This window comes from Oncorhynchus masou, unplaced genomic scaffold (genome assembly GCF_036934945.1).
Source record: "Oncorhynchus masou masou isolate Uvic2021 unplaced genomic scaffold, UVic_Omas_1.1 unplaced_scaffold_2976, whole genome shotgun sequence".
In the NCBI taxonomy this organism is placed as follows: Eukaryota; Metazoa; Chordata; class Actinopteri; order Salmoniformes; family Salmonidae; genus Oncorhynchus; species Oncorhynchus masou.
In genome coordinates this window covers 1-15,198 of record NW_027009395.1, presented here as the reverse complement: position 1 = coordinate 15,198, position 15,198 = coordinate 1, and the positions used below count along the sequence as shown (strand labels likewise).

The 15,198-nt window shown below is 43.4% G+C and overlaps 1 protein-coding gene across 1 annotated transcript in view; it reads left to right on the top strand.

The window, feature by feature from the left end:
* LOC135534076 (E3 ubiquitin-protein ligase TRIM35-like) overlaps positions 1 to 15,183 on the top strand; it is a gene marked incomplete at its 3' end in the record, with an annotated part of 34,286 nt that extends 19,103 nt beyond the window's left edge. The window contains exons 3-6 of the mRNA XM_064961221.1: positions 12,680 to 12,775; positions 12,939 to 13,175; positions 13,354 to 13,376; positions 15,100 to 15,183. Coding sequence (XP_064817293.1) covers positions 12,680 to 12,775; positions 12,939 to 13,175; positions 13,354 to 13,376; positions 15,100 to 15,183 — 440 coding nt within the window. The remainder of the gene's footprint in view (positions 1 to 12,679; positions 12,776 to 12,938; positions 13,176 to 13,353; positions 13,377 to 15,099) is intronic.
* Between the last annotated feature and the right edge of the window lie 15 nt (positions 15,184 to 15,198).

The following is a 15,198-nucleotide window of genomic DNA, read 5'->3' as shown; positions in this document are numbered from 1 at the left end:
GGGGGCCTATTTTGGGACGTGTTGGAACAGTCCCAAAATGTTTTGCAGGTCATCAATCAAGTTGTCGAGAACTTTCAAAATGTGTGAAGCAAAACACATCACACTGTGCCACTTTCTGTATGTTGAAAGTTCTATATCTTCAGGAGATAGTTATTTTTTTTGTAAAATCGATCACTTTACAACTTCATTTTCATTACCTCAAAAATCAAATCAAACCAAATCTCCTTCCAGCACACTACCAGTGTCTACATGTGAAAACAGCACATTTCTACATTTTGCAGAAGAAAAAACACATCTCTATTGATGACGTCATCAAAAGTTGAAACAATTTCCAAACAGTGATATTCAAATACAATGATGTTCCTGGTGACCTGAGGAGCATCTCGTCTCAGGTTTTGAAAATCACCGTTTTTCTTTCTTTTAATCCCACCATGTGATGTCACATAGAAGCATCGGTTTGGGGACTTTTCTTCTTCTTTTTTAAATCACAGATCACGGAGAATATCATTCACGATTGACAGTGATGGCGCCGTGTTCTGTAAGTAGGTAGGCCTAATTTGGTGTTTGAGGGTATAAAAATACAAACATTTCTTCAAGTCAATCAAATCAAATGTATTTATATAGCCCTTCTTACATCAGCTGATATCTCAACGTGCTGTACAGAAACCCAGCCATAAACCACAAACAGCAAGCAATGCAGTTGTAGAAGCACGGTGGCTAGGAAAAGCTACTTAGAAAATCAATGTGTGTGAGAAATGATGACACCAGTTATTATTATTTTTTTGTGCACTGGCAACTAAATAAAGCTGTCACTAAACCACTGTTTAAAGATAATACTATGTAGAACATAATTCTATACAGTCTCCAATCTTCATTTTATTTTTTTAAAGGCCGACAGGATTTAATTTCTCCCGGACTCTGGCCCACGCCCCAGTACAGTAGGTGGCGGTAATGCATCATTACCCCTTGACTGCCACCTGCAGATAAACCCCCGAAGAAGAAGAAGAAGCCCGTCAGCCACCTTCTTAGCTTGTTAGCCAATATAGCCGGAACATTGCAGCTCTTCAGACGGTTTCGGTGAATGGGAAGTTGCTGTGTTGAAAGCACACGTCTGACGTATCTACTAGTTACCCCGTTTAATTTTATAATTACGTTGTTAGTCATCTCGCTAGCTGGTTAAGTTAGCACTAAGCTAGTTGTTTATGCTAATTTAACTAGCTAGCTAACATCCCCGACCATGAGCTCACTAAACAACTCCCCCACTGCCAAAGGACAGGAGGTCTGCTGGACGGAGAAAGAGGGTCTGTGGCTTAATATTGTCGTGAAAGAAGAGGAGGAAGAGGAGGACATCACATTGAAAGGAGATGCAGGAGCGCTCAGAGAGGAAGAGGAGGACATCACATTGAAAGGAGATGCAGGAGCGCTCAGAGAGGAAGAGGAGGACATCACATTGAAAGGAGATACAGGAGCGCTCAGAGAGGAAGAGGAGGACATCACATTGAAAGGAGATACAGGAGCGCTCAGAGAGGAAGAGGGGGATGTCGTTTTTGGAGTGAAGGAGCTGGGGAGGTCACTGTCACATTGGAAAATGAGGAGGGAAAAACTGGAGATCTGATGAACACCGGTAAGTAACTAGTGGGGTGATAATAATGAACTAAAGGAGTCTAATGTTCTGTTTAAAGGCGAATTGGCTCTTGCAGCCAAAACAGCCAAAAACTCAGTCTAAACGTGAATCGGTTCTCAATTGCGGTACAGTTCTAGAAACATAAATCCCTCTACTTTCATATCACATCAAGATAATTAACCAAATGCTAAATATACACTTACTGTACACCAGGGGAGGCTGGTGGGATGATCTATAGGAGGGCAGGCTCATTGTAATGGCCGGAATGGAATAAACGGAATGGTATTTAACATATAGAAACCACGTTCAACTCCGGTTCCATTCCAGCCATTACAAGGAGCCCGTCCTCCTATAGTCGGGGCGGCAGGGTAGCCTAGTGGTTAGAGTGTTGGACTAGTAACCGGAAGGTTGACTCTGTACCGGTACCCCCTGTATATAGCCTCCGCATTGACTCTGTACTGACACCCCCTGTATATAGCCTCCACATTGACTCTGTACTGGTACCCCCTGTATATAGCCTCCACATTGACTCTGTACTGGTACCCCCTGTATATAGCCTCCACATTGACTCGGTACCGGTACCCCCTGTATATAGCCTCCACATTGACTCTGTACCGGTACCCCCTGTATATAGCCTCCACATTGACTCGGTACCGGTACCCCCTGTATATAGCCTCCACATTGACTCGGTACCGGTACCCCCTGTATATAGCCTCCACATTGACTCTGTACCGGTACCCCCTGTATATAGCCTCCACATTGACTCTGTACTGGTACCCCCTGTATATAGCCTCCACATTGACTCGGTACCGGTACCCCCTGTATATAGCCTCCACATTGACTCTGTACCGGTACCCCCTGTATATAGCCTCCACATTGACTCTGTACCGGTACCCCCTGTATATAGCCTCCACATTGACTCGGTACCGGTACCCCCTGTATATAGCCTCCACATTGACTCTGTACCGGTACCCCCTGTATATAGCCTCCACATTGACTCGGTACCGGTACCCCCTGTATATAGCCTCCACATTGACTCGGTACCGGTACCCCTGTATATAGCCTCCACATTGACTCTGTACCGGTACCCCCTGTATATAGCCTCCACATTGACTCTGTACTGACACCACCTGTATATAGCCTCCACATTGACTCTGTACCGGTACCCCCTGTATATAGCCTCCACATTGACTCGGTACCGGTACCCCCTGTATATAGCCTCCACATTGACTCGGTACCGGTACCCCCTGTATATAGCCTCCACATTGACTCTGTACCGGTACCCCCTGTATATAGCCTCCACATTGACTCTGTACTGACACCACCTGTATATAGCCTCCACATTGACTCTGTACCGGTACCCCCTGTATATAGCCTCCACATTGACTCGGTACCGGTACCCCCTGTATATAGCCTCCACATTGACTCTGTACCGGTACCCCCTGTATATAACCTCCACATTGACTCTGTACCGGTACCCCCTGTATATAGCCTCCACATTGACTCGGTACCGGTACCCCCTGTATATAGCCTCCACATTGACTCTGTACCGGTACCCCCTGTATATAGCCTCCACATTGACTCTGTACCGGTACCCCTGTATATAGCCAGGCTATTGTTATTTACTACTGCTCTTTAATTATTTGTTCTTTATCTCTTACTTTATTTTTTTGGGTTTTGATATTTTCTTAAAACTGCATTGTTGTTAAGGTCTTGTAAGTAAGCGTTTCAATGTAACGTCTACGACACCCGTTGTATTTGGTGCATGTGGCAAATAACATGTTATTTTCATTTTATTTGCAAAAAGTTCCAGGTCAAAATGATGGACGCCTCTGTTTTCATGACCTTTCAATACCTCACATCTTGGACTGTTCCTCCATTCGGATTCCTTCCAGATCTTTGAAATCGTTTTGTCACTTATGGGCTTTGCCTTTTCAATTCAAACCACAGCTTTTCAGTAGGTTTCAAGTCATTGAGATGGAATTTAAACGTTTTAGGTTTTTGACTCCAATTCTACATTAATTTCCACATTTTGATGTGTGCTTGGGGTTATTGTCTTTGCTGGAAGATCCACTTGCAGCCAAGTGTCAGTGGCAGAGGCAACAAGGTTTTTGGCTCAAATGTCCTGGTAATATGTGAAGTACCAGGATGTGATGCCATTGACCTTAACAAAGGACCCAGGACCAGTGGAAGCAAAATAGCCCCATAACATCAAATATCCACCACCAGATGTTACAGTAGCTTCGGGGTTATTTTCTGCTCCTGCATTCTAATATCCACCACCAGATGTTACAGTAGCTTTGGGGTTATTTTCTGCTCCTGCATTCTAATATCCACCACCAGATGTTACAGTAGCTTCGGGGTTATTTTCTGCTCCTGCATTCTAATATCCACCACCAGATGTTACAGTAGCTTCGGGGTTATTTTCTGCTCCTGCATTCTAATATCCAACACCAGATATTACAGTAGCTTCGGGTTATTTTCTGCTCCTGCATTCCAATATCCACCACCAGATATTACAGTAGCTTCGGGGTTATTTTCTGCTCCTGCATTCTAATATCCACCACCATATGTTACAGTAGCTTTGGGGTTATTTTCTGCTCCTGCATTCTAATATCCACCACCAGATGTTACAGTAGCTTCGGGGTTATTTTCTGCTCCTGCATTCTAATATCCACCACCAGATGTTACAGTAGCTTCTGGGTTATTTTCTGCTCCTGCATTCTAATATCCACCACCATATGTTACAGTAGCTTCGGGGTTATTTTCTGCTCCTGCATTCTAATATCCACCACCAGATGTTACAGTAGCTTCGGGGTTATTTTCTGCTCCTGCATTCTAATATCCACCACCAGATGTTACAGTAGCTTCGGGGTTATTTTCTGCTCCTGCATTCTAATATCCACCACCAGATGTTACAGTAGCTTCGGGGGTTATTTTCTGCTCCTGCATTCTAATATTGTGGGGAAATTGTGTAGTAGACTAGGTTAGTCTACTGCACGGCAGCTTAGCCTAGTGGTTAGAGGGTTGGACTTGAAGCCAGAAGGTTGCAAGTTCAAATCCCCAAGCTGACAAGGTACAAATCTGTTGTTCTGCCTCTGAACAAGGCAGTTAACCCACTAGGCCGTCATTGAAAATAAAAATTGGTTCTTAACTGACTTGCCTAGTTAAATAAAGGTAAAAATAATTAAAAAATAGTAGTGGGACATTGAGCAGTATAATGAAGGAAAATATCATTCACTGATGCGTTTTGATCGAAGTACGGACCAACTATGTTCATCTCTTATCATAACCTTGAGCAAATCAATACATTTTTAATTAGTTCAATACATTTAGTTGATTTCCTACGATGATCAATACATTTTCTATACATAACACTTCTAGAACACTGAATTCTGTTTTAATGTCTGGAATCCGTGATTCCGTTCTGCACATCTGTGATTTGATTGGGTCTTACAGGTGGCGAGGTTTATACAATTCCCCTCTGTTACAAACCAAATGTTAGGCAAGAAGCATGGGATAAAAATGGAGACTAGTTTCGGAAGTGCCAGGCTGGGCTGTGGGACAGTGGATGCATAGGGATGATTCAAATGGAACTATTAAAGAGATGCAACGAGGCCCTTTATCTACTTCCCTAGAGGCAGATGAACTGGTGAATACCATTTTATGTCTGTGTCAAGTAAGTAAGTTAGCATGCTAGCAGATACTATAGACTTTCAATGATTATGCTAATGCTAGTTAGCAATTGCGCCACGGCTAGTTAGCCACTGCCGTCAAACTGCACGCATAGACATACATACACATGGTATGCATGAGTTCATCTGACTCTGGGGAAGTAGATATTGTGAAAATCCCGAAATATCCCTTTAACAGGCATTACCTGTGGATTATTGTGATTTAACTAACAGCTATCAACCAATCAGCATCCAGGATCCAAATGTACCGTTTGGGATCTAGTCTAGATTAAACCTCATAGGAAGACAGTTTAATCATGTGGAGGTTTCATTTCTGTTTAACCAAACACTCTGTTTGTCTTTGGCAGGAGAGAGGCCAGACTTTCCCTCTGACAGCAGGAAGAGTCCCTCAGGGGAACCAGACCCAGAGACACCCAAACCAGTGAGACCACACCACTGCTCCCACTGTGGAAAGAGTTTTACCTGGTTATCAAAGCTGAAAGAGCACGAGAGGACACACACTGGAGAAAAGCCTTACCAATGTGTCATTTGTGGAAAAACTTTTACCCAGTTAGGGGGCTTTCAATATCATGAGCGGACACACAGAGAAAACAATACCTACCACTGCTCTCAGAATGGAACGACATTTCCCCAGTTAGGGAACCTGAAAAAGAACGACAGAATTCTCACACAGGGAGAGAAGACAAACCACTGCTCCCGGTGCGGAAAGAGTTTTAAATGGTTATCAAAGCTGAAAGAGCACGAGAGGACCCACACAGGAGAAAAGCCTTTCCAATGCTCCCATTGCGAAAAGAAATTTAACCAGTCATCGCATCTGAAAGAGCATGAGAGAATACACACAGGAGAGAAGCCGTACCAATGCTCCCAGTGTGGAAAGGGTTTTACCTGGTTATGGAACCTGAAAACACACGAGAGGACACACACGGGAGAAAAGCCGTACCAATGCTCCCTGTGTGGAAAGACCTTTACCCAGTTAGGGGGCTTTAAATATCACGAGAGAACACACACAGAAAAAAAGAGCTACCACTGCTCTCAGTGTGAAAAGACATTTACCCGGTTAGGGGAACCTAAAAAAGCATGAGACAATACACACACAGGAGGAGACAATACACACACAGGAGGAGACAATACACACAGGAGGAGACAATACACACACAGGAGGAGACAATACACACACGGGAGGAGACAATACACACACAGGAAGAGACAATACACACACGGGAAGAGAAGGCTCCCAGTGCGGAGAGACTTTTAGTCGGTTAGGGAACCTGAAAGAACATGAAATAACACATAAAGGATAGAAACCAGGGGTGAATTCACCACCTGGTAATTCTGGCAAATGCCAGATGGGCTGGACCATTTTTTTAGTTGGGTGGTCAAAATTGACAGGCACACGTATTTTTTAAATATATTAAAATACAAAAATGACCTATAATATATATTTTTGTGCAATTTCTCAGTTATACTAATGAGCCTTTGGCTGGTCAGTGCAGTAGAACCTTCACTGGGCAACGGCCGGCCCCCCTACCAAGTTGGGCTGGCCAATTTTACCATTCAATGTCAAACGCGGCATCAGCATAGAGACGTGCTCTGACAGTCATCAGTAAGACAGCCAATATAGACTGTCATCAGTAAGACAGCCAATATAGGCAGTCATCAGTAAGACAGCCAATATAGGCAGTCATCTGTAAGACAGCCAATATAGGCAGTCATCTGTAAGACAGCCAATATAGGCAGTCATCTGTAAGACAGCCAATATAGACTGTCATCAGTAAGACAGCCAATATAGGCAGTCATCAGTAAGACAGCCAATATAGGCAGTCATCAGTAAGACAGCCAATATAGGCAGTCATCTGTAAGACAGCCAATATAGGCAGTCATCTGTAAGACAGCCAATATAGGCAGTCATCTGTAAGACAGCCAATATAGACTGTCATCAGTAAGACAGCCAATATAGGCAGTCATCAGTAAGACAGCCAATATAGGCAGTCATCAGTAAGACAGCCAATATAGGCAGTCATCTGTAAGACAGCCAATATAGGCAGTCATCTGTAAGACAGCCAATATAGGCAGTCATCTGTAAGACAGCCAATATAGGCAGTCATCAGTAAGACAGCCAATATAGGCAGTCATCAGTAAGACAGCCAATATAGGCAGTCATCAGTAAGACAGCCAATATAGGCAGTCATCAGTAAGACAGCCAATATAGGCAGTCATCAGTAAGACAGCCAATATAGGCAGTCATCAGTAAGACAGCCAATATAGGCAGTCATCAGTAAGACAGCCAATATAGGCAGTCATCAGTAAGACAGCCAATATAGGCAGTCATCAGTAAGACAGCCAATATAGGCAGTCATCAGTAAGACAGCCAATATAGGCAGTCATCAGTAAGACAGCCAATATAGGCAGTCATCAGTAAGACAGCCAATATAGGCAGTCATCAGTAAGACAGCCAATATAGGCAGTCATCAGTAAGACAGCCAATATAGGCAGTCATCAGTAAGACAGCCAATATAGGCAGTCATCTGTAAGACAGCCAATATAGGTCATCAGTCATCATGTAAGACAGCCAATATAGGCAGTCATCAGTAAGACAGCCAATATAGGCAGTCATCAGTAAGACAGCCAATATAGGCAGTCATCAGTAAGACAGCCAATATAGGCAGTCATCAGTAAGACAGCCAATATAGGCAGTCATCAGTAAGACAGCCAATATAGGCAGTCATCAGTAAGACAGCCAATATAGGCAGTCATCAGTAAGACAGCCAATATAGGCAGTCATCAGTAAGACAGCCAATATAGGCAGTCATCTGTAAGACAGCCAATATAGGCAGTCATCTGTAAGACAGCCAATATAGGCAGTCATCTGTAAGACAGCCAATATAGGCAGTCATCAGTAAGACAGCCAATATAGGCAGTCATCAGTAAGACAGCCAATATAGGCAGTCATCAGTAAGACAGCCAATATAGGCAGTCATCAGTAAGACAGCCAATATAGGCAGTCATCAGTAAGACAGCCAATATAGGCAGTCATCAGTAAGACAGCCAATATAGGCAGTCATCAGTAAGACAGCCAATATAGACTGTCATCAGTAAGACAGCCAATATAGGCAGTCATCAGTAAGACAGCCAATATAGGCAGTCATCTGTAAGACAGCCAATATAGGCAGTCATCTGTAAGACAGCCAATATAGGCAGTCATCAGTAAGACAGCCAATATAGAAGGCTACAACCTTCTCTGACTGTTGTAACTAAGGATATTTCAGTAGCAGAAGGCTACAACTTTCTCTGACTGTTGTAACTAAGGATATTTCAGTAGCAGAAGGCTACAACCTTCTCTGACTGTTGTAACTAAGGATATTTCAGTAGCAGAAGGCTACAACCTTCTCTGACTGTAAGGATATTATTGGGGCAAAATGATTTGCGTTTTAACCACACGTTTACATTTGTGATGATGTAATCTTTATAGTTATGCTGCCATATTTTAGCCTGAGATGCTGAAAAAGAACACTACTATTTTGACTGCTTGTAATGATGCTGATAACAGAACATTAAATGACTATTTAGACTGCCTGTCTGTGTCTTGCTTGTATGAAAACTGCTGCTGAGATCGCTGTATGCAAGAGCACACCTTTGGTTGTAGAAGTGTAATTGACATACCTTTCCTTGGTTATAGAAGTGTAGTTGACATACCTTTCCTTGGTTGTAGAAGTGTAGTTGACATACCTTTCCTTGGTTGTAGAAGTGTAATTGGAATACCTTTCCTTGGTTGTAGAAGTGTAATTGACATACCTTTCCTTGGTTGTAGAAGTGTAATTGAAATACCTTTCCTTGGTTGTAGAAGTGTAATTGACATACCTTTCCTTGGTTGTAGAAGTGTAGTTGAAATACCTTTCCTTGGTTGTAGAAGTGTAGATGAAATACCTTTCCTTGGTTGTAGAAGTGTAGTTGAAATACCTTTCCTTGGTTGTAGAAGTGTAGTTGACATACCTTTCCTTGGTTGTAGAAGTGTAGTTGACATACCTTTCCTTGGTTGTAGAAGTGTAATTGACATACCTTTCCTTGGTTGTAGAAGTGTAGTTGACATACCTTTCCTTGGTTGTAGAAGTGTAGTTGACATACCTTTCCTTGGTTGTAGAAGTGTAATTGACATACCTTTCCTTGGTTGTAGAAGTGTAGTTGACATACCTTTCCTTGGTTGTAGAAGTGTAATTGACATACCTTTCCTTGGTTGTAGAAGTGTAGTTGACATACCTTTCCTTGGTTGTAGAAGTGTAATTGACATACCTTTCCTTGGTTGTAGAAGTGTAATTGACATACCTTTCCTTGGTTGTAGAAGTGTAATTGACATACCTTTCCTTGGTTGTAGAAGTGTAATTGACATACCTTTCCTTGGTTGTAGAAGTGTAGTTGACATACCTTTCTTTGGTTTGCTCTTTTGTCATATAAACTCTCCAAACAGCCCTCCCGACCGCTTGGAGGTGTCCGCATGGTCCCAAAGCACACTGTCAACTTCTTTTGTATCACATTCCAATGATAAAACACGGGGGACAAAAATGCAATTTTTGAATGTGAGGGGACATGCCCCCTTCCCCGTCCCCCGTGTCCCTAGTGGAAGTTGCGGCTCTGGCTGCATGTAACTCCCCACATGAGTTTTGCATTTGGGTAAAAACAATCTGCGTAACCTAGGCAACAACTGTTATTTTGCTTCTCAATGATCATGCAAGTGAAGTACCACACCATTTGATGGACGGCACATTTATTTAAATTCTCCAGTTCCACCTCTGGGCAGCCACTCCATAGCCGGAAAGCAGAGCTTGACAGTGGCGAGTTCGTTTGCATGGTCCGGTGCCCTGGATGGGTGGAGTTTGTACATTTTAGAACATTCCATTGGTCCTTAAGGGAAATCTTCACCCACCGGGGCCCTGGGGTTCTACTAAACTAACAAATGGAATGGTGTTAAGATGGTCATTCCATGGATCATTTAGCTATTTGATTTAGAGTTTTAGGACCCCTTTAGTTATATAAAAATATATATTTACATTTTTATTTTGATAGAATATTGAGTATGTCCTTTACTACTATATAGAAACACATTGAATAACACATTCATAAATGGAAAAAAACACTGTAAAATAAAAAGTCATAAGGTTTTGACGTGTCTGTCATTCGGAGCGCATTCAGACCTTGACTTTTTACACATTTTGTTACGTTACAGCCTTCTTCTAAAATGTATTAAATAAATACAAATTCTCAGCAATCAACACACAATGCCCCATAATGAAAAAGCGAAAACAGGTTTTTAGAAATGTTTGCAACTGTATAAAAAAAGATACCTTATTTCCATAAGTATTGAGACTGGAAATTGAGGCACCTAAAGACTCAGACCATGAGACACAATATTCTCTGGTCTGACCAAACCAAGATTGAACTCTTTGGCCTGAATGTCAAGCGTCACGTCTGGAGGAAACCTGACACAACCCCTACGGTGAAGCATGGTGGTGGCAGCATCACGTCTGGAGGAAACCTGACACCACCCCTACGGTGAAGCATGGAGGTGGCAGCATCACGTCTGGAGGAAACCTGGCACCATCCCTACGGTGAAGCATGGTGGTTACAACATCATGCTGTGGGGATATTTTCCAGCGGCAGGGACTGGGACTCGTCAGGATTTTAGGAAAAGGTGACAGAGCAAAGTATAGAGAGATTCTTGATGAAAACCTGCTCCAGAGCACTCAGGGCCTCAGACTGTGGCAAAGGTTCACCTTCCAACAGGACAACAACACTAGGCACACAGCTAAAGGCAATGCAGGAGTGGCTTCAGGACAAGTCTGAATGTCCTTGAATGGCCCAGCCAGAGCCCAGATTTGAACCAGATCGAACATCTCTGGAGAGACCTGATGATAGCTGTGCAGCAACGCTCCCCATCCAACCTGACGGAGCTTGAGAGGATCTGCAGAGAAAATGGAAGCATCTTCCCAAATACAGGTGTGCCAAGCTTGTAACGTCATACCCAAGAAGACTCAAGGTTGTAATCGCTGCCAAAGGTGCTTCAACAAAGTACTGAGTAAAGGGTCTCAATACTTATGTAAATGTGATATTTCAGTTTCTTGATTTTTAATAAATTAGTAAACATTTCTAAAAACCTATTTCTGCTTTGTCTACATGGGGTATTGTGTATAGATTGATGAGGGGGAAAAAAGATTTAATCAATTTTAGAATAAGGCTGTAATGTAACAAAATGTGGAAAAAGTCGAGGAGTCTGAATACTTACCGAATGCGCTGAATCTAGGATATAGAAGCTCAGAAGACCAAAATAAGTTGGAGACAAATATTTAACCCCTTTAGTTGTTGGCCACAAACATTATTTAAATCAGTTACCTTCAGACAAGTCCCATGACAGCCTCCACTGATCTCCAGTGGTGTTTTTGTATTAGTTTTAAACATGAGCTGGTTAAAAAGACAAGGACCATGTCTCGCCAGTCACTGATACAGAAATGGTTGAGAAACGCTGTACTGTACTGCCAATATTGGCTATGGCCCGTCAAGTGACCGGGTGAAATCGGTGAGGGGAGGCGCCCCATGATCAAATGGAACAGTCATCTGCGCTGCTCTGTCATTTTGTCAGCAATCCAGCATGGATCAATGGCTGTATAAAGACTGGCCAAAACCATAGATCACCTGACTCCATTCATTCCTATAGGACGAGTCAATAGCACATGACATGCTCAGTTTGAGCTACTCCAGGAAATGACTTTGCAGGCTAGCTCAGTGCTGCCCCCTCTGAGTAACTGAAGTTGAAGGCCGACCGGGGTACTGCAGGTTGCCAGTACAATTTTTTTTACAAAAGTCAGACATACATCTGGTGTATTAGAATCAATTATTGGTACAATGATTGTATTCAATTTAAAAAACAAAATGGGGGGGGGGGGTCTGCTAACAACGCCTGCAGTACCGCTGTCGGCCTTGACTTTCCGTGGCTTCAATGAGAGGGGATCGTTTTCCCCTGAGTATGCTGCGTCGTTTAAGAAACATACAAACATCTCTTTTCCACAAAATATATGTTGATGTTTTTTTTAACTATTTTGCATTGGGGAGGTAGATAAAGTGTTTATCATAGTCAATCACTGTTGTATTTTTTTTAAATTTTGTTTACTTGGATAGGGACGAACACATTGACACATTGAACAACAATCGTCCGATGCATTGCACTGAAGTATTGCTAGCAAACGTTCAACACCAGTCCCTATGGGCTTTTATGGAAACAGAAATAAAGAATGAAAAAAAAGTATATGAAAAATAAAGTATACATCTATTGTATTGTGATACGCTGGTTGTCATTCTTCCTACTGCCCACCAGGGGGAGCTGAACTCTTCACTGGGGAAGCTGCTCGGGAAGAGCAGGAGGTTTGAGAAGGTTACGCGGATCTTTGAACACGCCTCCCAACACAACCAGGTACGACTTGCATTGTCGGTCTGTCAATGAATCAATCACAATTAAATAATCAATTATAAAGCGCCTTTTACATGAGCTGTCACAAATCAGCTGTCACAAAGTTATCACATCTGTGCACCCTCCCTCCCTGCCTCCCCACTCCGTTCCTCCCTCCCTCCCCCAGAGCCATGCCCAGCAGACAGAGAGACAGATAAAGGAGGAGTTTGAGAAGCTGCACCAGTTCCTGAGAGAGGAGGAGGAGGCCAGGCTAGCCAGGCTGAGGGAGGAAGAGGAGGAGAGGAATAGAGTGATGAAGGAGAAGAGAGAGAGAGTGGGAAAAGAGATGAAGCTGCTGGCTAAAACCATCCGAGAGATCGAGGAAGAGATGAAGGAAGACAGGGATGACATCGCCTTTCTGCAGGTGTGTGTGTGTGTGTGTGTGTGTGTGTGTGTGTGTGTGTGTGTGTGTGTGTGTGTGTGTGTGTGTGTGTGTGTGTGTGTGTGTGTGTGTGTGTGTGTGTGTGTGTGTGTGTGTGTGTGTGCGTGATGGCATACTGTGCATTGGCATAAATGTGATAAGACATTGCTTTGTTTTCCAGAATTACCAGGAAACAGTAAAGAGGTATGCACTCTCTCTGTCTCTCTCTGTCTCTCTCTCTCTGTCTCTCTCTCAGTCTCTCTCTCTCTGTCTCTCTCTCAGTCTCTCTCTCTCTCTGTCTCTCTCCCCTGTCTCTGTCTCTCTCTCAGTCTCTCTCTCTGTCTCTCTCTCTCTCTGTCTCTTTCCCCCTGTCTCTCTCTCTCTCTCTCTCTCTCTCTGTCTCTCTCTCTCTCTCTCTCTCTCTCTCTGTCTCTCTCTCCCTCTGTCTCTCTCTCTCTCTCTCTGTCTCTCTCGCCCTCTCTGTCTCTCTCTCCCTCTGTCTCTCTCTGTCTCTCTCCCCTGTCTCTCTCTCTCTCTCTGTCTCTCTCTCTCTGGCTCTCTCTCCCTCTGTCTCTCTCTCCCTCTGTCTCTCTCTGTCTCTCTCCCTCTGTCTCTCTCTCCCTCTGTCTCTCTCTGTCTCTCTCCCCTGTCTGTCTCTCTCTCTCTGTCTCTCTCTCTCTGGCTCTCTCTCCCTCTGTCTCTCTCTCCCTCTGTCTCTCTCCATCTCTCTCTCTGTCTCTCTCTCTGTCTCTTTCTCTCTCTCTCTCTCTCTCTCTCTCTGTCTCTTTCTCCCTCTCTGTCTCTCTCTCCCTCTCTCTGTCTCTCTCTCCCTCTCTCTCTCCCTCTGTCTCTCTCCCACTGTCTCTCTCTCTCTCTCTCTGTCTCTCTCTCCCTCTGTCTCTGTCTCTGTCAATTCAATTCAAGGGGCTTTATTGGCATGGGTAACATGTGTTAACATTGCCAAAGCAAGTAAGGTAGATAATATATAAAGTGAAATAAACAATAAAAATTAACAGTAGACATCACACATACAGAAGTTTCAAAACAATAAAGACATTACAAATGTCATATTATATATATACAGTGTTTTTACAATGTACAAATGGTAAAGGACACAAGATAAAATAAATAAGCATAGATATGGGTTGTATTTACAATGGTGCGTGTTCTTCACTGTTTGCCCTTTTCTCGTGGCAACAGGTCACAAATCTTGCTGCTCTGATGGCACACTGTGGAATTTCACCCAGTAGATATGGGAGTTTTCAAAATTGGATTTGTTTTCGAATTCTTGTGGATCTGTGTAATCTGAGGGAAATATGTCTCTCTAATATGGTCATACATTGGGCAGGGAGGTTAGGAAGTGCAGCTCAGTTTCCACCTCATTTTGTGGGCAGTGAGCACATAGCCTGTCTTCTCTTGAGAGCCATGTCTGCCTACGGCGGCCTTTCTCAATAGCAAGGCTATGCTCGCTGAGTCTGTACATAGTCAAAGCTTTCCTTAATTTTGGGTCAGTCACAGTGGTCAGGTATTCTGCCGCTGTGTACTCTCTGTGTAGGGACAAATAGAATTCTAGTTTTCTCAGTTTTTTTGTTAATTCTTTCCAATGTGTCAAGTAATTATCTTTTTGTTTTCTCATGATTTGGTTGGGTCTAATTGTGCTGCTGTCATGGGGCTCTGTAGGGTGTGTTTGTGAACAGTCCCTCTGTCTCTCTCTCCCTCTCTCTCTGTCTCTCTCTCCCTCTCTCTCTGTCTCTCTCTCCCTCTGTCTCTCTCCCCTCTGTCTCTCTCCCCTCTCTCTCTCTCCCCCTCTCTCTCTCTCTCTCCCTGTTTCTCTCTCTCTGTTTCTCTCTCTCTCACTCTGTGCTTCTCTTTTTGGCACAAATCACACACAGAGCCCTGTAACAGAATAGAGTATGTGTGTTTGTAGGACGTGGCAGAGTCATGGGGAGCCAGAGGAGGTGTGTGGTCCTCTGATAGACGTGTCCAAACACCTGACCAACCTCCGTTACCCGTCTGGAACGACATG